The sequence below is a fragment of the Vigna radiata genome, chromosome 2, assembly GCF_000741045.1.
Source record: "Vigna radiata var. radiata cultivar VC1973A chromosome 2, Vradiata_ver6, whole genome shotgun sequence".
Classification (NCBI taxonomy): domain Eukaryota; kingdom Viridiplantae; phylum Streptophyta; class Magnoliopsida; order Fabales; family Fabaceae; genus Vigna; species Vigna radiata.
In genome coordinates this window covers 20,793,285-20,819,101 of record NC_028352.1, presented here as the reverse complement: position 1 = coordinate 20,819,101, position 25,817 = coordinate 20,793,285, and the positions used below count along the sequence as shown (strand labels likewise).

Here is a 25,817-nt window from a genome sequence, read left to right as displayed (position 1 = left end):
TCCTAAAATTTAATGTTAATATGTTTTATTGAAAAAAGTAAAGTATTTTTGGATGGATTTTGTATGAGACATATTTTGTAAAAGTTTTACAGTAAAAAGTTAATATTTTCACAATTTTCTCAAAAAGAAAATCACAGTTATAATGGAAATAAAACAAAAATTGAAAAACGGAAAGCAAAAGGAGAAAAAAAAAAACTAATTACTATACTTCTCCCTCTCACTTATTTCAAAAATTATATTTTACACACTTATTTTGAAGAAAAGACATAAAACTTTTAATACTTTTGGCTCAATCCGATCATATTTCAAAATTTATTTTCTATAATTTTATGAAATACAAGTTACCGTGAATAATTTCATTAAATTTTAAATTTTTATATTTAATAAAAACAAATAGTTTTAAAATTTTAATAAATTTTTTTCTATTTATGCTAATGGTAGAAAATAAGCATGTATGCATCTTTAAATTTTTATCAACAATGATATCAAATGAATTTAAATCTAACCTATTTTTCTGTTGTAGCAACCTTTCTTTTTGTTCTGCATCTAAGTCAATGAATATTACCACTGAAAATTTATTTTCATTGTTCTAATCAACAAACTTAATATGTGGATCATGTGGCTTCAACTTAGTTTCAACAACATCAGGAACATTAGGATGATTAATAGGACCATCAGTAATCCTTATAATCTCATCTTGTGAGCAAAAATCTACACTTGAAGTAGTTGACTCTATTACTTCATCATTAACAAATTCAACAACACCTTTAGTAAAATGTGTATTTCCATCAGTAGTTTATAGTTGGTTGTTAATTTGATCTTTTAGCAACATTAGTTTCCATTCTATCCAACCTCTTATTAAATTCCTTAATCATTTTCTTCAATTCAATATTTTGTTCAACCCATATCTTTAAAAGAATTTCTAACTCGAGATTATTTAGTTGACGTATAGTCAACTTACTTATATCAAGTGCAATAATAGATTTGACAACTTGTTGCTGATAGTCATATGAATCATGAGGTTATTGTAGATACTAATCATAATTCACTTGAAATCACATTGTTGATTATTTTTATATCAAAAATTATTTTGGATTTTTGAAAGAGGTTTTCTAAAAAGAAATAAGTTGAAAGTTTGTTAAGTAAACTTCCATAAAAGAGAAATGAGTCTCAATGGATAACTTAGGTACCTTATCTTTCCTTAACCAAAGTGTTACCCAACTAGTTTCACAAATTTTCCAATAAAATTCCTCAAACAAAAATTATGATAAAAAAACAAAAAACAAATTTACTAAACTAAAAGAACTAAATAAAATAAAGTAAAATAAATTATACAAAAAAATATAGAAAAAGAAAATGTAGTGATAAACAAAAGTAAAATAAAATAAGAACCAAAATGGTAAAAATTTGATAACGTTGTCGTTGATGTAATCAAATTAATACTACTTGAAACACTACTAAACTATAGCAACTTCATTATTGTTAAGATAGTAGACAAAATAATTGAAAAGATTAGTAAAACAAATTAGTTCTTAATACGAAATTGATTTTTAACAAATTAGTTCTTATAAAACTGTACAAAAGGATTAGTAAAACAAAAAGAATAAAAAAAAATAAAGATCAATAAAAGATTAAAGAACCAAATAAAAAGATAAATTTATAACAAAAGATAAATTTATAAAAGATTTAAAAAGATAAAAAAACAATGATAAAGAAAATAGGTTGATTTCACTACCTTTTCAATTAATTAATGTCTTAGATTTTCAAATTAATCAATATAAAATCTCAATTAATTTGTTGGCATTCTCACTATCAACCAATGTACATTCTTAATTAAAAGCAAAAACTTTGTAGATTAATCATAGTAAATTTAACCAAAGTACATTCTCAATTAAAGATTGGTATGCCTAACCATGTTTATTCTTTTACCTCTTATATCAAGTAGAAAACTAATTAACCAAAATACATTCTTGATTAATTCTTGTTAGTCTTCTCTTTTAATCAAAGTACATTCTCAATTATTGACAAAAACTCATTCAATCACATGAAAGTTTCTAACTTTAATCAAAGTAAGTTATTAATTAAAACTAAAAATTGTTGGACTCATATGATTTATATGTTATGTAGATTTAACATCATGCTAACTTGCATAATGTAAAAATAATTACTTTTACTTGATTAAGAAACAAAAGACATAGATACAAATAAATAAAAAAAAAAGAATTAAAAGAATAAACAAATTTATTCATCTAACCTTAGAATTTAGTTAAGAATTAGAGTAGAATCAACCCCAGAGGCTTAACACTACATAGAATGTGAAAATAATATGAAAATATAAGAAGAGAGAGTGAAGAACAAAAGAGAAGAGAGAGAACAAAATTTGAACCCTCTAAAGGTTCTTAAGCTCCTATGATATGTTTCTTTCAATCTCTTTTAATACGAATTTTAATGGGTTTTGTTTTAGGCTTTTCTTTTATTATAATCTCCTTTCTGATAATATAATCTTCTCCAATTCTCTTCTAAGTAATTCAATATTTTCAAGATATATTTGATTGTTGTAGAGATAAAAAAATATTTGAGAATATCTTTTCTAGATTCAAAAGGATTTGACAAATATTATCTTTTGATATTTACTGATATAGATAAATAAGGTAATTACTTAACAATATCAAATAAAATATCTTAAGATCTATTTTCCCCAAATTATCATTTATCATAAACATTTATCAATTATCAAAGCTTTCTTGTTGAAAAAAGAGAGAAAACTCCAAGATCCAATTTTGGTTGACTTTCTCTCTTTTTGGCTTCACCAAATTTCTTTACCTTTTCACACTATGTTTGGGTTGAATTCTTGTGGTTTTGATTATTTGCTATTTTTGGATTTATCTTTAAGATGTCATAAAACTTTAACCAATTTATTTTCACATATTATTAAACTCAACTTAGTTGCAACCGTAGTAACACACCTCAAAATATTCAAAGAACATTTATGCAACTAAAAAATTATTTTTAACATATTTTTGTATCTCATACTAAATAAACTCTATTATAACACATTTTAATTAAAATATTGGATTAAAGTACAAAAACCAATAAAAAACTCAATATTAAAAACAAAATGGAGACATAAATATGTGCTCATCATTTATCATTTCTATCTTTAAGTGATCCTTTATTTAAATTTAACTGTTTTCATATTAAAACAATTACTATTTTATTTTTTTAAATAACTGTTTATTCAAATTTAACTAATCAAAATTTTAAAACTATGTAATAAAAAATTATGTAATAATTAATTGACATTGTTTTTTTATACTGAATCTGGAAAGTAATGAAACATTTGGAAGAATGATTATTCACTCTCATTTGTTAGGCCAATAGAAAAGAAGGTAATTATATTAATTTATTTTTACAATAATGTATGTCATGTTATGTATATCAGGACAATAATAATGTATGTCATGTTTACAAATATTCTTCAAATATAGATTCATCATTTTGAAATTTAAGAAGATAAATAGGAAATATGCACATTCTAAATTATTTATTTTCTTCCATTATATTAAGCAAATTATTTATACTTTTATTTATTTCTTTTCATTATTAAGACATAATAAATTTCGTTACCAATTTATTTTTATTATAACTTCAGTATTTGTGTACATCAAAATATATGTATTAATCAAAATATATGTATTAATGAGGTTATTATTATTTATTCAATATTTTATACAATTATATACTTTTAATGTATCACAAGTAAATCACAATATTTAATTTTAATTTTTTAGTTTTTTAAAAATAGGTTAAATATGCTTTTAATCCTTCAAGTATTAGTAATTTTTGGTTAATCCTTTTAGTATTAAAACATATAAAGTTAGTCCTTAAAAATGGACGACGTCAAGTTTTAGTTGATCTGGCTAACGGTTCTGCCACGTCTTATGCCAGCTTGACTGATCTCTGTCTGCCACATTGGTCTTTGCAACTCCACTCAATCTAGAGAGGCCTCTTGTTCGTGCGAGGGAAACCCTCTTGTTCGTGAACGACGCCGATCGCTCATTGCGACGGTGCCGGTGCCACCAAGGCAGGGTCGTCGTCCTCCACTGTCGTCGCCGAGAACATATCTTCAACCTCTTCCGTCGCGAGACGAACACCGCTTTCACCATTGAGAAACTGAACGAAAAGAAGGAGTAGTTCCTCCCTCCATAATCAGAACGAAACAGAGAAACGCGAGAAAATCTCGATAGAGAAGATGGAGAAACCTAACACAACCTGTGCCCAGAACGAACCACCCAGACCTGCAAGAAAATCAGAAACGCAACAACCATGGAAGGCAAGCAAGTTGTTTCAAGTAGGGACTAAAACAAAAAACGAGTGATACTTAAGAGATTAAAATCATATTTTAACCCTTTCAAATTCAACAAGTTATGGACCATGTCTTTTAAGAAGATTCCATGAAAGGTAAATAATGATCTTTATTTATTACTTCTACATAAACTCAATTGTTATATGACAAGGAAGATGTACTAAAACATCAATCTTTGTTTGGTCTCGCAATTAAAGAAAAATTTAATAATGTGAATTTATTGTACTTTCAATTGATATTTTCTTCTTTACATCATAAAATAAATTCCATTTTTGTTAACAAATATAAATTTATTGTATACATCCACTTAATCAATTTATAAATATTACCAACTTATTTTGTTATACAGAAAACACATACATACAGGTGCGACATGTAATAATAATTAGTTTATATTAAAATATAAAATGATTAAATAAAAGTTTAAGAAATATTTTACTGTTATACGGAGTTATACTTATTTATTCGTTCTTTTATGCTGCATTATATATTATCAATGTGTTATTTTTTTTTTCATTTTTTTAAATTGAAAAAAAAATATAAATGGTATGCTTTATACATAATTAGGAAAACTCATTTAAAAATATATTTTACATTTTTAACAAAATTAATATATAATTTTTTAAACGAATATGTATGCAAATAAATATACTTTACTCATAATAAATATAAATTTACTTCGTATATTAACTTGATTACATTATAATATTATTATCTTATTAATATAATGTCATATTATATGTAAAGAAAACAAACACGCGATAACACATGTGGTTTTATTAATATTCAAGTATGAAATATATCTATAAGAATTAAAGATAGTAGGTATTAATAGATATCTTACGCTTTAAAATATACAGTATCGATTAATAAGTTTGATTCTTTAAAAGTATATTACACTAATATGAGAGTTACTCTCTCCACCACCATACATTCATCCTTGCATCTTTCCATTTCTCTTTGTCCTTCAGTAATATTTAAATGGATGCGAATATGTGTTAGATTCTTAATCGAATTTTAATATCCATCGACGGATATCAACATCCGTTGAAGGACAAACAGATGTCGATATCCATTTTAGAATCGAGGGTTCACGAATGTTGAGATTCGTCCAAACCACATGTAGTGATTGCACAAGCTCTTAACACAAGGGTGGTCCAAATGTCTCTGATGCCTACACGAATTCCTGGACCACTCTACAATTGCTCCAGTAACGATACACTATAGTGCTTGGCACCGCCCGCGCCCACTGCCGTCGAAGTTGCACCCAGTGTGGCCCCATATGCGGGCCATAGCAGTGCCTGGGTTCACCCACAGGTTCCATGTCTAGTTGCGATCCAGGCATCGCCCGCCATCGGGGCTGGCTATTGCCCAGACCATGTATGGGCAGTTGTTGATGATCTCAAAGTTTGTAGCAGTGGCGAGAGATAATGAGGCGATGATGAGAAAGGAGCAAAGTGGTATGAGGGAGTGTGAGTGAGCCATGGTTATGTGTTGAGTGTGGATTCGAGTGGTGTTTAAAGTTTATATAAAGTTACGGTTTTGTGTAGAGTGAAAGCGAATGAATTAAGAGGGAGGGATATCGCTTTTAAATTAATAGTGTTTGTGGAAAATTAATGACAAAGCTTTGGGGCAACTATCCATCTTACTCAAGTTTTGATGAACCTTCGTCTTTCTTTTCTTCTTCATCCTTATCTGTCAAAATTTATTTCTTTTTATTCATCATACACATCTATTCTGTGTATTTGGGTCAAACACATATATGCATGTATGTGTGGTGTATGCGTATATTCCTAGTTAAAAGTACACAAGATCAAAATGAGAAACAAATCGAGTCTTTCCAGTAAATATGTTCAATAGAAACAAATCGATTCTTTGCAGTATGTGCAGTATGTGAAGGATAATGTGGGTGTTTACACCAAGGACTTTCCAATCGTGCCTCCTTCTACAGTATGTGCAGGTGTAGGAGTGTGGAGGTGTAGGGGTGTAGGGACATTTAGGGTTTTAAAAAAGATAAATAAAATTAAATGGTAAAAGTTAAATTATCATATAGTATTTTTGAAATAAAAAAAAATAGTGCAGACGTGTAGGGAACACTTGGGGTGGTGGATGGAGCAACTATCCACTAATAGTTTGTGAATGGGCTTGCCTACCATAGGCCTTATAAATATACAATTGTTGTCTAGGTAAAGAGATCATTTTCTATCATAATACAATAGTGACCTCTTTATGAAACATATCTCGAAGCATAAAGCAGAGCAAAGAAGGACGACCGACCTTCGACCAATTCAACCGAAACATTTTGGCACCCACCGTGGGCCGAGTGACACCCCATGAAACCACGAGGAACCAGACACGCGCTCGGTCTCAACATCGCTACTTTGAATCAGTACAGGTTTTGTATTAAGAGCAAAAAATTCAATAATAAAAATTCTAATGACATGTCTTTTGTTTTGAAGTAACCCTTAGAGATTTACGAGGGAAAAAAAATTAAATGTCTCCACATAAAAATAAATTATAAAATGTTGAATATTTTATTTGATGCTTATTTTTGTGAGTAAAGATATACTGCACATGAAGGTTTAATCCCTTATCGGTTGGTCGATTGGACTACCAATGTTCAAACTTTTCAGGTTCTAATGTCATCTTATTATAAAAATAAAATGTTGAATATTTTATTTAACACAAATTTTTGTGAGTAAAAATATCCTGCACAAGAAGGTTCAATCCCTTACCGCTTGGTCAGTTAGACCACCAACGTTCAACCTTATTAGGATATAATGGCTTCTTATTATAAAAATAAAATGTTAAATATTTTATTTAACACATATTTTTGTGAGTAAAAATATCCTCCATAAAAAGATTCAGACCAATGTTCAACCTTGTCAGGTTCTAATAACTTCTCATTATAAAAATAAAATGTTGAATATTTTATTTAACTCATTTTTTCACGAGTAAAAATATCTTGCATAGGAAGGTTCAATCATACATTCAACCTTGTCAGGTTCCAATGACTTTTCATTATAATTTATAAATCATAAAATATTGAAATGTTTACTTTGTTTTGTTTAACTCATATTTTTATGAGTAAAAATATCTTGCATAGGAAGGTTCAGTCCCTTATTACTTGGTCAGTTGGACCACCAATGTCCAACCTTGTCAGGTTCTAATGGCTACTCATTATAAAAATAAAATATTGAATATTTTGTTTAACACATATTTGTATGAATGCAAATATCTTGCACAGGAAAAGTTTCCAAGGAGAACTCCTAGCTTCTACTGCTCAACATAGGAAAAGGTTCAAAAAAGAACTCTTATCAATCGCCTCTCATACTAAAGCAAAAGTTCAAAAAGAACTTTTAGCGCCTGCGCTCAATGTAGGAAGTTTAAAAAGAACTCCTATTAATCGCCGCTCAGACTAAAGCAAAAGTTCAAAAAGAACTTTTAGCGCCTNTTTAGCGCCTGCGCTCAATGTAGGAAGTTTAAAAAGAACTCCTATTAATCGCCGCTCAGACTAAAGCAAAAGTTCAAAAAGAACTTTTAGCGCCTCCACTCAACGTAGGAAGTTCAAAAAGAACTCCTATCAATAGCCGCTCAGACTAAAGCAAAAGTTCAAAAAGAACTTTTAGCGCCTCCGCTCAACATAGGAAGTTCAAAAATAACTCCTATCAATCGCTGCTTGGACTAAAGCAAAAGTTCAAAAGGAACTTTTAGCGCTCCCGCTCAACGTAGGAAGTTCAAAAAGAACTACTATCAATCGCCGCTCAGACTAAAGCAAAAGTTCAAAAAGATCTTTTAGCGCCTTCGCTCAACATAAGAAGTTCAAAAAGAACTCCTATCAATTGCCGCTCAAACTAAAGCAAAAGTTCAAAAAGAACTTTTAGTGCCTCCGCTCAACGTAGGAAGTTCAAAAAGAACTCCTATTAATCACTGCTCGGACTAAAGCAAAAGTTCAAAAAGAACTTTTAGCGTCTGCACTCAACGTAGGAAGTTCAAAAGGAACTCCTATCAATCGCCGCTCATACTAAAGCAAAAGTTCAAAATGAACTTTTAGCGCCTCTATTCAACGTAGGAAGTTCAAAAAGAACTCCTATCAATCGCCGCTCAAACTAAAGCAAAAGTTCAAAAAGAACTTTTAGTGCCTCCGCTCAACGTAGGAAGTTCAAAAAGAACTCCTATCAATCNTTTAGTGCCTCCGCTCAACGTAGGAAGTTCAAAAAGAACTCCTATCAATCACCGCTCGGACTAAAGCAAAAGTTCAAAAAGAACTTTTAGTGCCTGCACTCAACGTAGGAAGTTCAAAAGGAACTCCTATCAATCGCCGCTCATACTAAAGCAAAAGTTCAAAATGAAGTTTTAGCGCCTCTATTCAACGTAGGAAGTTCAAAAAGAACTCCTATCAATCGCCGCTCATACTAAAGCAAAAGTTCGAAAAGAACTTTTAGCGCCTCCACTCAACGTTGGAAGTTCAAAAAGAACTCCTATCAGTCACTGCTCGACCTGTCTTATTTGATTGGCCATTTGGCCGTTTAGAATCAGGTATTTTGATATCAATTGTCTAACCTCATAAATGCGTTGGTTTGATTGGCAATATTTTTTCTAACAAGTTCAAATTCGAATTGTTATTTTTCTTCGGTGCAGATAACAGGATGTAGCGTCTACTGCTCAACATGGGAAAAAGTTGTAAAAAGAACTCTTATTAACATAGGAAAAAGTTTTAAAAAGAACTCCCATCAGTCGCCGCTCAACATGAGAAAAATTTCTAAAAAGAACTCCTATCAACATAGGAAAAAGATCTAAAGATAACTCCTAAAGTCTGTCGCTCAGAGAGCACTGAAGACTTAAAGCACATAAAAAATAGTCTCCCTAAATACAAGGGAGTGACCTCTTTTAAAGCTCATAATAATTCCTGCATACCTCTTTCAATAAAGAGCTTGCTTTGACTTGGGAGCTAATGTACTATATGAAATATATCGATCAAAATTAATGGTCATTTATGGGTAGTTAGTAGGTATTAATATACGCTTTACAAATATACAGTATTGAATATTGATTATTATGGTTGATTGTCTAAAGATATACAACACTAATAATTAAATAATGGATGGGCTTGTCTATCACAAGTCCTATAAATATACTATTGATGTCTAGGTAAAGATATCATTTTCTACTCTAATAAAATAGTGACCTCTTTATGAAACATATCTGACTTTTAACGTCCATCGGAGTAGATTGCGTTCTTAAAAAACATTGTACAATCGAAGAGTAAGAAAGAACGACATACTTTTAACCAATTCAACCGAAGCAAATATATAACAAAATTTTCTCATTTTCTATGAATATTTTATATTTTTTTTAATCGTATATCAACTAACTGTTTTATTTATGCAACATAATAGGATACACAAAAAGTAAAAAAAACACTACATAGCCATTAAAATTAACTCCACGCAATATAAATATTTTCTTTTTTTTTTTACACTAATTATTTTCATTGAAATTGTAAATTGCGTACATCAATAATAAGAAATGAAAATCATGTATTTAAATACATTTATTAAATTTATAAATTAATATAAATATTAAATTTAACAGATATCATACATAGAAAAGGGATTATCGCAAGATAATAATGATTTTCAATATTTTTTCTTTATTTTATGAAACCTTGACTTATCAACTAGAAGAAAAATGTTAGATATTATTACTAGTGCCAAGGAATAATGTGCCTTTTAGCAGGCTATCTCTGCTCCTTATACCCTTCGAGCTTCCACTCTAATGGCTACCTCTCCTCTCTCCATTCCTCTCAATGTTATCAACTCTCATCATGCCATTGCCAACCCCTTTGTTCCAGAGGTATGTGCTGTCAACCCACATCCTTATTTTCTCACTCTACCACTTTTTTACCTCTAAGCCTTCAGAATTGTTAAAAAAGTGCGACCTTTTGAAACACAGAACTATTTGGCATCATTGGGTGGCTTGGGAAGCATTAGGAATTATAAAAACCGGAAAAAATACTTTTTTTTTTTTTTCTTTTGGGTGATTAGAAAGATTATGAAGCTTTATCCTTTTAGTTTGAGCTATATGAATTGTGTTGCTAGGCTTTGTAGAGCTTAACAAAATGTTTGGAATTTGTAGGAAGGAGAGAATCAATTAGGTCTGTTTTGGTTGAATATCCTTTTTTTTTTCAGTCAAGAATTTGGTTTTCAGTTAAGGAAATGAATAAAAACTAGTTCTAGAGGATTGAGATTTTCGCTTCTCTCTGAGAATGTTACTGATAAATGCGCAAAACTGCTTGGATCAGTTGAAATGCACATATAAATTTGCATTCTTGCTTCTTCTATATGGAAAGGACACGTGGCATATGATTTGAATTCCTTTTTATTCCTCAAAATATGTATATTTTGTTCTTTCCCTGAATTTTAGAGATTATCTTCTGGTTTTCTGAACCCAGAGTGTTACGAACCTTTAATTTATTGTTTGGAGGAAAAATTCTGATTTTGAAGGGGTGTTTGATTCACATGCTGAAAATGCTTGTGGATTGGTTAAGAATAGTAATGGTATATGGTTTCCTTTTCTTGTAGTGCAGGTTGTAACAGCAGTAGATGCCTTACATTTAGAGTTTAGGGCTGTGGATAATTTGGTTGCCTGCAATACCACTCGTGTCCTTAGAGCTTTTCAGAATGCTCGAGTTGGATCTCATGTAAGCTTGCATAACCTGTTTGCAAAGATGCTAAAATATTATTGGATCAATAATTATTTTATTTGATGCCCATCATGGGTTTGAAGCTAATAGAACTTACTTTACCTGTTTTTAGTGTTGTTGCTAGATATGCCTTTTAAGCCATTGGAATGATTTTTCTGCCCTCCCATACTTGACATTCAGTTCACTCAATTATTGAACACTTATCGCCGAAGGTGCAGATAAATTGCAGTTCTGTACACTGTAACTGACATGTAGCAAAGAGGAAATGAAAGACTCTCCTTCCCCTAAAATGGATAAAATAAATTTCTGTGAAAGTGAAAGCTTTATCTGCAAAGTCATCATCGCATTAGTTTACTTCTGTTTTTCAGTACTCTGTCCTAAATTTGTTTGTTAGGAGCTTGCCTGTGTGGTTCCATGGTTGGTCACTGTCATCTTTGTTGGATATAAATTTCTATCTGCCTGTGAGCCTTGGTAGTTAACACAATCATGATATCAAACTTTTTCATTATAATTTCTGCAGAATTAGTTATTATCCGTGTTGTGGATTCAAATCAGTTTCTAATAATATGAATATTGTTTATGTTCTATCAGCACTTTGGTGGTAGCACTGGTTATGGTCATGATGAAGCTGGGGGTCGAGGAGCTCTTGACCAGGCTTTTGCAGAAATTGTTGGGGCTGAGTCAGCTATTGTTCGTTCACAGGTTCTTAGTTTTCCAATATGTTCCTTTTTACTCTACTTATTAGTTCTTACTGAAGACTTGGCATAACGGTAAGGCTATTTCCTTATATGTTTTGGATATCACGAGTTCAAATTCAAGAAACACACTAAGCACTTGTGGGGATAAAATTGCATGCATCTATCCGTTTTAGACGGCACTAGGTATATGATTTATAATATTCTCATCTGTCAACAGTTCTTCTCAGGTACTCATGCTATCACATGTGCTTTATTTGCTCTCCTGAGGCCTGGAGATGAGGTAATATTGGTTATCACATTCTCTGTTTTTCATTATTTGCTAAAAGTTACCCTTATACAGTTGTAGAATATTTTTCTGTTGAATACTTTTATTTGTAACTAGAACAAGGTTTAGACTGATATAGCTGGCAGCTTTTGGCAGTTGCTGGAGCTCCCTATGACACACTAGAGGAAGTAATTGGGAAAAGGGACTCTGGTGGACTGGGTTCTCTCCAAGATTTCGGGGTGAAGTACCGAGAAGTTCCGGTATGACACTACTTACTAATACTTTTTCTGGTTGTAATTCACTAGTCTGCTTTCTAAGACTCTTGGGTATTTTCCTCCAGCTTGCTGAGGATGGTGGACTTGATTGGAATTCGCTGATGAGTGCTGTCAAACCCAAAACAAAATGTGCCCTCATACAACGGTCATGTGGTTATTCATGGCGCCGGAGTTTGAGTGTCAATGACATAGCAAGAGCAATAAAAATAATCAAGGTTAGGTTTCACAATAAAGGGTACCTTTGCAGTTTATTTCGTCTGTGCTATTCTCCTTTAAGGCTGTAACTTTTTATACTTGTACAGGTGCAAAATCCCAGCTGCTCAGTCATGGTGGACAATTGCTATGGTGAATTTGTTGAAAGCATTGAACCTCCCATGGTGGTATGTGATAACATGATAGTTTTGGCTTTTGTTGATTTCCTGTATGTTTAGTATTACATATTTATATTGTACATTGGTAGCAGGGTGCAGATTTGATTGCAGGCAGTTTGATCAAGAATCCAGGTGGAACAATTGCACCATGTGGGGGATATGTTGCTGGGAAGCAAAAATGGGTTGAAGCAGCTGCAGCTCGTCTTTCTGCACCTGGACTTGGCTTGGATTGTGGCGCAATTCCGGGTGATATCATGCGAGCCTTTTTCCAGGGATTATTTCTTTCACCTCAAATGGTTGGGGAAGCAATCAAGGTACTTAATTCTTCATTTTAATCAGTAGATTGTGCTTTTCTTCTTCATGCTTTGTAGTGAGACAATTCTTTAATCTATGTAAGGGTTCCTTCCTGATTGCTGAAGTGTTGGCATCTAAAGGATATAAAGTGCAGCCACTCCCCCGTGTCCCCCGTTCTGATACAGTTCAGGTTTTCTTACTGAATCTTCTGTTTTCTTAAATAAAATGTTGTCTGCATTTCTAGCAAAAAATTGTTGCTGGTTGAAAAACTATCGATGAATTGGACAACTAGTTAAGTCCTATTTGGATACACTTTTCAGTAAGTACTTATAGGATAGAAAAATGACACTGTAAATGAGTCCAGCCATGGTAAGTTAAATCAACTTATACTCCTTAAATTCTAGTAAAGATAAATGAAGGAACTTCTAAAAGCATCGTGGTAAGTTGATAACTTTTAGCAGAAGTTAGATTCATTTCACATTTTCATTTTCTTCTGTAAGTACTTATTGATCAATTTATCTTTGATAAGTATGATAACTACTCAGATGAAAAATAAAGTTCATCTTCAATGCAATAGGCTGTCCAGCTAGGAAGTCGTGAGCGTCTCCTTGCATTCTGTGAGGCTGTTCAGAGAAGCTCTCCAGTCGGTTCATATACCAAACCAGTTGCAGGCACCACTGCCGGATATGCATCAGAGGTCTACTCAGATTTGTCTCCACAATCTACACCCAAATCTATAATCTTTTGTCAGTTTTGAACCTTTTAGGATGCTTTACTATGCTCTCCTAGTCATCATTATCAACCCTTTTATCAATCTCAGGTGATCTTTGCTGATGGAACTTTCATTGATGGAAGTACAAGTGAGCTTTCGTGTGATGGTCCTCTTAGAGAGCCTTTTGCTGTATTTTGTCAAGTAAGGTCATTAGTATCATTCAATAATACTATTGGAAATCTCACATCTAGAGATAAGAGAAATCTACAATATATTGGTCGGATAAACCTCATTTTATAAGTCAATTTTATGAGCTGAAATTATGCTTAAGATCCACTTCTGAAGAACTATCTATGATTTGCTCTTACATTCTTATTTAAGGTTTTAATTTGATTTTCTAAATGCAGGGTGGCACCCATTGGACTCAGTGGGGATTAGTCCTTGGAGAAGTTTTGAAATCTCTTTGACAGAATCATTTTTGAGAGAGTAAGTTCATACAAAATTTCAGTATTCAATCACACTTCACGAACACCAGTTAAAATTTATATATACCCTCACTGGTAGAATTTGTAGCTAGTGTTTAGCTAGTTTATCGCACTCTTCATTCTGTTTGAAGGAAGTTTTCGGGGATCAGATTTTGATGCTTTGTAGTTTGTACTTAGTTGATCAATCTTGTCAAGACTTGTAGAAATTCAACACAAGTAATTTCTCATATTTGTATGTGTAATCTTTAGTAATTCAACTTTCATTTTTTGTTTTCATACTGTGCAATGTAAATTTTGTCTCCAAATAGGTATTGAATTTCCATTCCTTTCAAATTAACTCTTTTTTCTTTTTAAAAATTAATGTGTTACAATTTAATTTGTTTTTCTTCCTTTTAATGTATTTACTCGAAAATTATACAAATTACGAGTGTCTATGAATTGAATTGAATTCGATTGATTTTAGAGAGAAAAATTATCTAATCCAATTACTTTGGTCTTCTTAATTCTTTAGTTAGTTTATTTGGTTTAAGATATGATCCATTCTAATTTATGACAAGACGATTTGCATTTGATCAGTTTTATTTATACTTTTATTCCTTTCTTGAAAAAAATACATTAAAAGATATAATAAGATATATCTTGGATATAACAAAAAAAAAAGTCAGAAATATCAAATATGTCATCTATAATTCTTTTTTTGGAGTTTTAGTATGTCAATTTAATTAGGATGTTAAAGCTTGATACCAAATTTATTAAAAAATAATAATAACTAATAGTGGTATAATTTTTTAAATGTAAAACATTAAAGATAATAATTACATTTACTGGTTTCTCAAATGGGTAAAAGAATTTATTTCGTCATAAATAAGTATAATTCTACACGTATATTATAAGAAATAAAAATATAAACTTTAGTGGCAATAGTTCAGAGCAAAAGTTAGCCCTCTATATGACATAGCGAACATCAGAGGGAATGACAATATCCTTATCGAAGCCCTAGCCCAACTCATCGCCATCTAAGATGAAAAGAATCTCAAGGGCCTGCTCGAATTTATCACCTACAGAGACATTCACCTCGTTATCGGGACGAACCGAGAAATTCACGAATACATTAGTTTGATATGAACTTACAGATGAAAGGATGTACCCACAATCTACTTTATTTATTCTTTAAAGATAATCTACACTACAAACATCCACCTAAACCTATAATGTAAGTAACAAGAATGACAATCACATAATGTTCTTCCCTTAGGAAATCGTGACTTAAAAACAAGTACAATTTTCTTTTAACAAATATTGAAAACAACAAGTAAAACATTAATCAAGAAAAAGTCTTTTGTAGACTAAACGAAATCAAACACACTCTCAGTGAAACAATAGAAAACATAAAATCTTGAACAAACTTTAAATAACATTAAATACTTAACGGTTAAAAACATCAAAACAAACCGGTAATAAAATATACTTTTTATATATACATTCGTTCTATCTTATGCCAAACATTTACTACAAGCATTCATATGTTCCACCTTATGAGAATAAAAAATGAACGTTCGAAAGAAAAAGGTAAAAAGAAGAATGATTTGTTCATCAAAAGTTGTGTCAAATGAGAAGTCAAATTTTCTTTTGATAAAATTCTGAAAAACATGTCTACTCTGACAAAAAGATTTCATCCTATGATAGACACCTACACCAATAGCCAGTAATGATCATACCTCGAGACAAGCTTCGTCAAACGGTCATATTATCAAATCTTGAGACAAATATCGTCAAACGGCTATATCATCAAAGTGTATAAATATAATATCAATAGAAGAAGAAGATGATGATGAAAAAGGAGAGAAGAATATGAAGAAATAAAATCATCAAAGTTGAACAAGGAAATTTCTTTGATCTATCAAAGTAAAATTCCTCTAACCAAGGATTAGAGAAATAAAAGAGCTCAAAAGAATAAATTCGAGCCTCATTAGAATATCAGTTTACTTTTCTAAGAAAAAGAAAAGAGTAATAGAGTGAAATACTGAGAAGTTCTCTCAAATTTCATTGTAATATCTACTTATTTTTAAGGAGAGAGAAGAGAGAAAAAGAGAATTCAAGTAGTACTCTCAAACTTCATTGTAATATTTGCTTACTTTCGTAAGTAGAGAGAAAAGAGTGATGAGAGAAACATCTGTGAGTGTTTATATTGTATTGTATTGAACATATATTCTCTCCATGAGAGTAATAGTCTAAACAATTTGTAAGCAATTTTTGATTGCAAATCTAGAGAGAAACAAAACACTTACTACTTAGGAGAGTTAAGGAAATCTAGACAGTGTTGTCTAGTACCAGAAGTTGTGTGAATACTCAACTGATATAGGATAACGAAAGGTTATTAGCTGATCAGGGATACCAAGAGTGGTGTGAATACTCAACTGATCTAGGGCAATAGAAGATTATTGTTGATCAGGGATGCCAGGACTGGTTTGAATACTCATTCAGTGTAGGGTAACGAAAGGTTATTCGCTGACTAAGGATACCAAGAGTGGTGAGAATACTCAATTGGTCTAGGATAACTGGAGGTTATTCGCGAATCAGGGACACCAAGAGTAGTTAAGAATACTTCACAACCAGGAGTGGGTTAAACTCAATTAGACGATGTATTAGAATGATACCAAAAGCGTCTAGGGATACCAAGAGTGGTGAATAATACTACACAATCATGAGTGAGTGAAACTCAACTAGTCAAAAGTAACAATGGTTACTCAATAGGACTAGGAACACCAATAATGGTTTAAAACACTCAAATGTACTTCATCGAATACTTAATGGAACCCATAGAGGAGAACTGAATGTAGCTCTAACGAGTGAACCAGTATAAAAATATTTTGTGTGTTGTAGTCTATCTAGTAAATGATTGTTTCTTAACGGAAGCGATCTTCATATACACTCAAGCTAGCAACAAGTTGTCAGCAAACAATTATATTTTCGTCGACTTACTGTCTAGATATTTGTTGGGAAGTATTGAGTTAGTCCAGTAAGCGATATTCACAGAATATCATTTATAGTGAAGAACAACTGACTCATAAGTGTTATGTATATCAAGATCAGTCTTCTAGATAAAAAAGAAGAAGAAAAGAGTTATGAAAACACTATTCAACTTCTCCCTACCCTCTTCTAGTGTTTTTCACACAACTTCACTAGATTCAGTTACACTAAAAGGGTATAATAAGGTTAAGAATGAGGTTCCTAATATCATGGGAGTATTCATATTCTTGATTAATACAAAAGAAGTATTCTAACAAACTTTGGTTTTATATATTTTTATATTAGATAACTTATATTGTATATACATTTTTGATCCATTTACACTAGATACTTTTTCTACTGTGTTTTCATAGTATTGTGTTGGAATTAATCCTTGAATACAATTCACATATGCTCCAGAATCCACTAAAGTTATTGTTTTAAATGTTTCTTTTTTCATAACTAAAGTTACTTCAACATGCCATTTATGAGTGGTTATCAAACTCAATAAATTAATATAACTATCAATAAATTAATATAACTATTATTATATGTGTTTTCAATGTCTTATTTCTCTTTATCATTTTGATTTGTTATAATCTCTTTTCCTTCTAATTCTAATAATCTATATTATAAAATATATTATTTTCTCTTTATATTTATATCTTTTGTTTAAGATTTTTTTTTATATTTCTTCTTGTAAATCTTTTATTGTTACTTGTTAAATTGGACTCTTAAATCTATTGTAAATTTTTTTCGTATTTATTGGTTTTACATATTATTGATCTTCTTCACTGCATATTATTAAATTATTTAATTATTGTAAAAATTCATTTTTTAATGGTGAATATTCTAATTTGTTTATTATAGAAATTAATGTAAAAATTTGGTCTTTTGTTAACATTTATATTTTACAATTTGTACAATCATATACTCCTTGGCCTAAAGAGTAATTATCTCTTCTAATGAACTATTAGATTTCTCTGGTTCGAAATTCAATAAAATGTTTAATAAACTTTTTTTTTTTAATTTCTCATCTTCTATTTGATTTATCTTTTGTGCTACCCTTCAACTATTAGCATAATAGCCTAGTCTATCACATTTCCAATACACATTATCTTTTTTCTTTAATTTTTTATATTTGAGTTTTCTTGTAGCCTTTTTATTTTTTGTATTTTGATTATTTGATTTATTTTGGAATTTTGTATACATTTTTATATATCTTCTTTTCTTTTATTTACTTTCTTTTTCCTTACACTTAGTAATTTAATAGGCTCCATGCCATACTGTTAGCAAAATGTTAATATTTCTTTTTTTATTAACCATACTTTCTTTTCTAAGTTTCTTTTGTAATTTAAAACCTGTATATACTTTTATTATATTTTCTACAATTATGTTATGTATTTGACCACAATTTAGTATGTTATATGCTATTGTTTATGGTAATGTCTTTTTAAATTCATTTTTTATCTTTTCTGAAAATAATTTAGGCAATCCAGTTAAGAATCTTTCTTTTCAAAATCCAGTAAAATCATATTCTCTTCTTTCCCTTTTTCTTCTTCTCCTTTGATGGCGCGAAGCTTGGAGTTTCTGTTTCTTGCGTTTTAGTCTTGCGACTTTAAAATTTTTTGTTTACGAATTGAGTTCTTATTTGTTCTCTACAGATTGGGGTTAATAATATTGCATTTTGAGATTTTTCTGTTCTCTCTTATGGCTCGAGATTTGGGAGTATGGTCTCTGATTTAGAATTTTTTTTGGATTTCTATTCTTCATGTGTTTGGACTCTTGTTGGATCTTAGTGATGATTGTGAGAGTTAGGACTATGTAGGTGCTAATGGGTTTGAGTCATTGGGGCCTCGCGGTGGTGGGGTCTCGTGGTGACTAATAATGTTAGACTTGACTAGTTTAGAATGTGTCGAAAAGAATCCAAAGATGGAAAAGACAAAAATAATTACGGTTCTTGAAAGGAAATCAGACATTTCGAAAAAATTAATTAGGATTTAATTGTACTACACCAATAAGGATTTAGAAATAATTAAAAATTAATATTTAACACTGGTTAACAAGAATCCTAACATCTAATTATTTGTCAATACTATACCTCATTCAATATTAGTTTAGACGGACATTACGCCCCGCATCTTAAACACACTCAGCAAAAATGACTAAAAACAATATATCATCTTAAAAACAATTAATTCCATCTTAAAATAAATCAAATACTCTAAAGTTATTTAAAAAAAACAATATTATAATTAAAAATATAAATATTATTATTATTATTATTATTTTGTAATGACACAGCACAAGTATTTTTGTACATGTAAAATCTAATTTAAAAATAATAATAAATTCTCTTTTTCTATTTAATATCTATCATTTTGATTTTTCTTTCTATTTTTTAAATATTAAAAAACGCCCGTGTCTCTCGTCTTACATAGAATAAAGCATGTGTTGTAGGGGGAAGAAACGTGCAATGTTTGCGTACTTACAGAGTTAATGTAAAGTATACTTTTTGTACATTCAAAACTAGATTTGAATCACTAATGTCGACAAATCTTAATTATAATACAACTTATATATTTAAAAACATGAATGTTTATTGTATGCATTAAATATTATTGTTGGACTTTTCATAATATCCAGAAAGTCGTTGATCCGGACTTTGACTGTGCATCATAGTGTTCTCCATCACCAGTTTAATCTATCACTCCCTGCTACGGTACGACAAGAATTTAATTGTGGTGTTTATTACTTTCAAAATACAATTACACAAATCATCAAAGAAGGTAAATCAAAGTTTGGAACATTGGTAACATCGCCATTGCTGCTTGTATTTCCAAACTTGCTCATGATTTGTGTGATTATATTTCTGTCGTGGTACTATCATATGGTTTATTCACTTCTTTGGAATGTTTTTGCTTCTTTGAGATACAAATTTAGTGTACATGTTTGTTTGTTTTTTTGTTTTTGTTGAGTGCATTTATTCATTCGGAATCTCTATAAATCTAGATTCATGGCTTCACTTTTGGTTTAGGGTGCAGAACAGAAGGGCATACACGATTTAGTGGTTGTGGTGTTATAGTCAGTCACACCATTCACTCAAGTGAGTTTTTTTTTTCTTACCCTTTTGTTGAGATGTCAGGGAATACACTTGTTTTTGGTAGAAGTGTTATTATGCTCGATCAAGGGCGAGTTCTGTACTCTAGAAGGTGTGACTATTTAAAAGGGATTTAGGGTTCTTGGCAATGAATGGAGAAGTTTAGGACATTGATTATTGGAGGGGTTTAGGAGAGTGAGTATTGATGGAGCGATTTAGGTAGTTGATTCCATAACAGAAAGGAACAATGGGGATTAATGAGGCTGTTTTTGTAGAAAATATGGTACTAAATGAGTGATTAAGCTTGGACCTTCTAAACATATGACAGGGGTTCAGTTCCTAGCTATGCAAATAGAGCAACACCAATAGGGAGAGAAGTTGTTGCTTGATTGGTACTCTATTTCCCTGGAGAATAGTCTCTGTGATTTTTGGGTGTCTCATCTATGGTGTGGTTCAGTTGGGACAGTCCAACATCGCAGTGCCTGATTGTTCTGTATCACAACTTATATCTTTACCATCTTGTGATTTTGAGTTGGATGCAAGAATTCTTCTTTTGTTGTCATGTGAGTCATTTGATATAGACAAAGTAAAGCCTGGTCATGAAAAGAATCAGGGTGGTATAAAAGACTAATTGGTGGGGTTTAGTCAATCTTGAACTGTTGGGAGAAATGGGTAGGGGAATGTAATAAGAGTAAGGCAGAACTTCAGTGGAAAAGAATGGAAGTATCGAAGTTTCATGTTCACCGGTTCACCAGATAAGTGGAAAATGAATAGTCAATTTTCATAGAAGTAACAAATGATCAACTGACCCACCATCGTGAAAATCGGACTCCAAACTTGTAAAATTAATATCCTTTTTGTTAACTATCATTATGGTAAGTGATTATAATGTTCATATTATTATCTTCAGCTGAGTTCCCTTGACCAGCTTAGTCATCCTTTTGCAGGTTCAATAAGGTAATATCAAGCTCAACATCAGAGACAATCAAATGCATCCTGCACAGATCGTGTTCTATGGATCCACTTTGTGCGTCATGATAACAGTGCACTTTGCTATGAAGCTACTCGCAGAACATGTTTCAAACTGGAGGAAACCAAAGGAGCAAAAGGCCATAGTAATTATAATCCTTATGGCCCCATTGTATGCTGTAGACTCCTATGTTGGTTTGATCAATTTCTTTGGAAGTGAAGCATTTTTCACACTGCTGGACTCCATTAAAGAGTGTTATGAGGCTCTGGTAAGATTTGTACAGATAATTTTTACTATGGTCTTATGTGTAACCCTTACTAGTATTTTCAAGCTACATATATTTAAATTTAGTTCATTTTAGAAATTTAATGCATTATAATTCAGTAGTTCACAACTTTTGCAATGTGTTGCCAACAGGTGATTGCTAAGTTTTTGAGCTTGATGTACAGTTATTTGAACATTTCCTTGAGTAAGAACATAGTGCCGGATGAGATCAAGGGAAGAGAGATTCACCATTCATTTCCGATGACACTTTTTCAGGTGGTTGATACTCAAACTTTTTTGTAATGTTTTATGAATGTGCTCCGCTGCATAATTATGTTGGCAGAAGTGGTGTATCACACAAGTGAGGTTTTTGGAGTAGTAGATGTATGGCCTCTTGGACCATGTACGAAAAAGGGGTGCTTTATTCATTAGTATTATCCATTACTGGTGTTATTTGTCTTTCCATTGTGATAAACAATGAGTCTGTATTGATTAGAAAAATATATCATTAGAAAGCTGATTTAGGCCTAGCTCAACTTTATAAATAGTTTGTAATATGAGTTTTACATCCAGTTATATATTATTATATGGTTATATTTATAGTCAATGTGGAATCTGCAAGATACAATAGAACTTCAGTGAGAGGAGTTGAAATCAATGTGGGAAGAGTTGGAGCATTATAGATCAATTCCTCGGTGTGTAAGCCCAAGAACCTGTTAGCTATGAGAAATGCTAGATCATATAGGCAGCACGACTATGTTATGCGGTTTTTTTATGGGTTTGAATGTCTTTCAGTGGAGTTAGATCACAGATCCTGCTCATGGATCCACTCCCAACTCTTAATCACACCTTTTTAATGGTATTACAACAAGAGCAGCAGAGCGAGCAAGAAGTATTAGATGAATAAAGATCAATATCATATTTCTATCATATCAGCTTTATTGTTTTTATTATTTCTCCTCTGTTACTTTGAGATATTGCATTGTTAAAGCCACAACTAACACTGAGACCACTTACACCGTATTTGATGTTTCCTTTTCAGTGGCAACAACCTGGTTTTCTATACACACACATAAGATGACTGTGAAGTGACATTAGGATTTAAAATAACAACAATAAATATGTTTTATTAAAACCATCATTTGTAGTATATTAAAAGTTAAGTAGCGTGCCTGTTTTCTAACTAATAGGGTATTTTAAACCTACAGGTTATACATGTTTTCCATACTAAGCCCTCACTTTGGAAAAAAGCTCTGGTCATTTCTCCTTGCTAAGTGAAGGAGAGATCTAGTTACGTAGTGATTTTGTGCATAACGTTGCATGCTTCATAAGATACTTAGAATCATCAGCAACACTTGTTCGTCAATTAATTACACTAAACATTGTAATGCTTACATCCATGAACATTTCTACTTGTTATGGCCACAATCTGCAGCCTCACACTACACGTTTGGACCATAAGACACTGAAGCTTCTCAAAAACTGGACTTGGCAATTTGTTGTGATACGTCCGGTGTGCTCAATCCTGATGATAACACTGCAGTATTTTGATGTTTATCCCAGTTGGGTCAGCTGGGCAAACACAATCATCCTAAACATTTCAGTGTCACTTGCACTCTATTCTCTTGTGGTTTTCTACCACGTGTTTTCTAAAGAGTTGGAACCGCATAAGCCTCTTGCCAAGTTTTTGTGCATAAAAGGAATTGTCTTTTTCTGCTTTTGGCAGGTATGCTCCTATGCCCTGGCTTGATATTTTGAACCATGATGGATAAACAATTATATAAGATTTTGCTTCTGTAGAATTTAGATTGTTCTATTAAAATTATATCCTTTTTTTAAGATGAAATGCTTTTGGAATTTCTAATTTATCATCACTGCTAGTCTTCCGTCTCTGCACATTACTCTTAGTTAACTAATTGATTCTAGATTATAGGCCTGTTTGGGTAAATCACTTGCTTATTGGTAGAAGAACTTATAAAAATAAATTCTAACCAAAGAGGAAATAAATTCAATTGTTTTCATACAATTTGTAAGTCATTTTCATGAACTATCCAAAAATGTTTATTTGAAATAAGCTGAAAACAGCTTATACACTTAGCATAAGCTGTTTTCATAAGTTTTTTTTTTTTTTTTCTTTTCAAACACAACTTGTTATAAATAAATCCAAATAAACAATAATTAAGTTCTTCCAGACACACTATGTATATTGAGGACTAACAAATTACGCTTATAGAACTTCTTCAGGATTCTGAACTATACGCACGAAGAATCCTGGAAATAAGGAATCTTTGTGTTAGATATACAAGATCGTGTTGGTTTAATGCAGATGATATATTAGATTAACTGCTAATTTCATTCAATTATGCAGGGAATTGTGCTTGATCTCCTGGCAGCATTGGGAATAATTCGATCCCGTTACTCCTGGTTAACTGTGGAACGCATTGAAGAAGGCTACCAAAACATTTTGGTTTGTATTGAGATGGTTTTCTTCTCTATATATCAGCAATATGCGTATACAGCTGCACCATACAAGGCTTATAACGAAAGTAACGTAGCTTTAGATAAAAAGTCAAAGTGATTCCAGGACAAGGATTATTGAGTACTTTTAAATTCAATGTATTTACTTTCTATATCAGTGCCGATCCTCACTTATGCGTGAGACAATAAGTAAACAAATGTGCAAGAAATGCCAAAGACTTTTGAATAAGATGCAGATACATTGACACTACTTCTAAAGATCTAGAAAGTTTTGTTCCACACATTTCTGCTTTCATTGTGTTTCTGTTAATTCGTTGCATACCTTGTTACTTTTGTTGGTCTAAACACCAATAGAAACCCTTGAGTTACAAGCTATTTACTATTACATATACTACTATAGCCATTTTTTCATGTGCTTCGTAACCTCTTTCATCTTGCAATTGCAAAGAAAGTATCTGTAAGGAATGGATTGAATATAAAGGATAGTATAGGGCCATAAAATCATGGACTCAATTTATCATTCCTTTTCTTTGCCAAGGATTTCAGTCTCCAAGTGTGAGATATGTTTATCAACAAACTTTTTCATCTTATTTTGTGCTTTCAAAAGGTACGTCTTCAAGTAGTGGAGAATATCGTCTCTTTCATGTATTAGTATGTTTGTTTACTTCTTCTACTGCTAAAGGTACTGTGGTACCCTTTTGGAGATGAGGTGGGTCACATCCATATAAGGCCTTGAATGGTGTCAATTTAGTTGAACTGTTATAATTGGTGTTGAAGCAAAATTCAGCCCAGCTTAGCCATTTAGGCCACACTTTTGGTTTGCTTCCTGTCAAAAACCATAGATAAGTTTCCAATCATTTATTTACAATTTTAGTTTATTAGTGAGTCACTCAACCACTATTATTATTTTATGGTATCCTTCCCACGTGTCTTTGTAAGACCTTCAACAAAATACTTTGATATGTCAGACGAAACATCTGTGACTTCTGGCTGGGGCACAGCGGCTGGGTATAAATTTTGATATTTATTCTGTTAGAAAACCTCACGCTGCAACATACTGCTGAATATCTTCCTCATACCTTCACAATATACAAAGGTCGAAATTCTCTTTACATCTTGAAAAATCCTCAGTGGCCTCCAACTGCTGAATTTTGAAATTCAGACAAAATTAATAAATCCGTGAACATCGCCTGGCAAAACTAACTTCCCTTTATAGATCAATTTTCGAATTGAAATCATGACGGAACGGCAAAACAAAAAAGTCTAGTTTAAAAAAGAGATTTTGGAGTTACTATAGTTTATTCGACTATGAAAAAACCATAAAGCAATACATGGTTTATGAAAACTAAATTGTGGGTTCGGAAGTCAGTTACATGTAAGGAATGTATTAGTACCCTACCAAAGTCTGCCCAAAGACAATATCTTTAATTAAATATGCGAAGTTGACCTAGATTTTAAAACGTTTAATTATCTCAAAAATGACACTCTAAAGAAACAAAAGATATATTTTTTTAGCTTTTTTGGCCTGAGAATGCTTGATCTTGCTCCTACGTATTCTCATTCAAAATAATAAATCAAGGTTACGTAGTTCTTTACAAATGATTTGGATTTTTGAAAATGATTTTCAAAAATGATTTTGATTTTTGGGAAGTGAACCTGACAAAGACTGGTCTTGCTTCTACGTATCTTCATTCACAATATTCTAAATAGGAATTATTGATCCTGTAGGGGGAGGTTAGGCTTTCATAGCTCATTGTACATTGTATCTTTACTGTTGATAATACAAAGAGAGGTTATACAGTATTTCTGTTGCATTCTTTTGGG

General features: G+C 31.6%; 2 protein-coding genes across 9 annotated transcripts; both read left to right on the top strand.

Annotated features, from left to right (window-relative positions):
• The first annotated feature begins 10,062 nt into the window (after nt 1–10,062).
• Nucleotides 10,063–14,446, top strand: LOC106754836 (uncharacterized protein YnbB). Of its 4 annotated transcripts, none has more exons than XM_022778773.1 (12): nt 10,063–10,222; nt 10,956–11,069; nt 11,664–11,774; nt 11,988–12,050; nt 12,182–12,295; nt 12,376–12,525; nt 12,613–12,690; nt 12,774–12,995; nt 13,079–13,159; nt 13,553–13,672; nt 13,796–13,888; nt 14,095–14,446. In XM_022778773.1, the coding sequence occupies exons 1-12, from the start codon at nt 10,145–10,147 to the stop codon at nt 14,152–14,154; spliced, it is 1,284 nt and encodes a 427-aa protein (XP_022634494.1). In that variant the 5' UTR covers nt 10,063–10,144; the 3' UTR covers nt 14,155–14,446. The 4 variants fall into 4 exon arrangements, 3 of the variants coding, with proteins under 3 accessions (XP_022634494.1, XP_014492391.1, XP_014492400.1); XR_001375346.2 differs by having other exon boundaries at nt 10,064–10,222; nt 13,079–13,165; nt 13,553–13,721; XM_014636905.2 differs by having other exon boundaries at nt 10,064–10,222; nt 13,079–13,165.
• Nucleotides 14,447–19,784: 5,338 nt separating this feature from the next.
• Nucleotides 19,785–24,274, top strand: LOC106756654 (transmembrane protein 184 homolog DDB_G0279555). 5 transcript variants are annotated; one of them, XM_014639155.2, is made up of 6 exons: nt 19,834–19,903; nt 20,219–20,287; nt 21,229–21,519; nt 21,669–21,791; nt 22,951–23,241; nt 23,884–24,274. In XM_014639155.2, exons 3-6 carry the CDS (start codon nt 21,271–21,273, stop codon nt 24,091–24,093), a joined length of 873 nt encoding a protein of 290 aa, XP_014494641.1. In that variant the 5' UTR covers nt 19,834–19,903; nt 20,219–20,287; nt 21,229–21,270; the 3' UTR covers nt 24,094–24,274. The 5 variants fall into 5 exon arrangements, with proteins under 5 accessions (XP_014494643.1, XP_014494641.1, XP_014494642.1 ...); XM_014639154.2 differs by having other exon boundaries at nt 19,863–19,970; XM_014639157.2 differs by lacking the exon at nt 20,219–20,287 and having other exon boundaries at nt 19,785–19,903.
• Nucleotides 24,275–25,817: the final 1,543 nt, after the last annotated feature.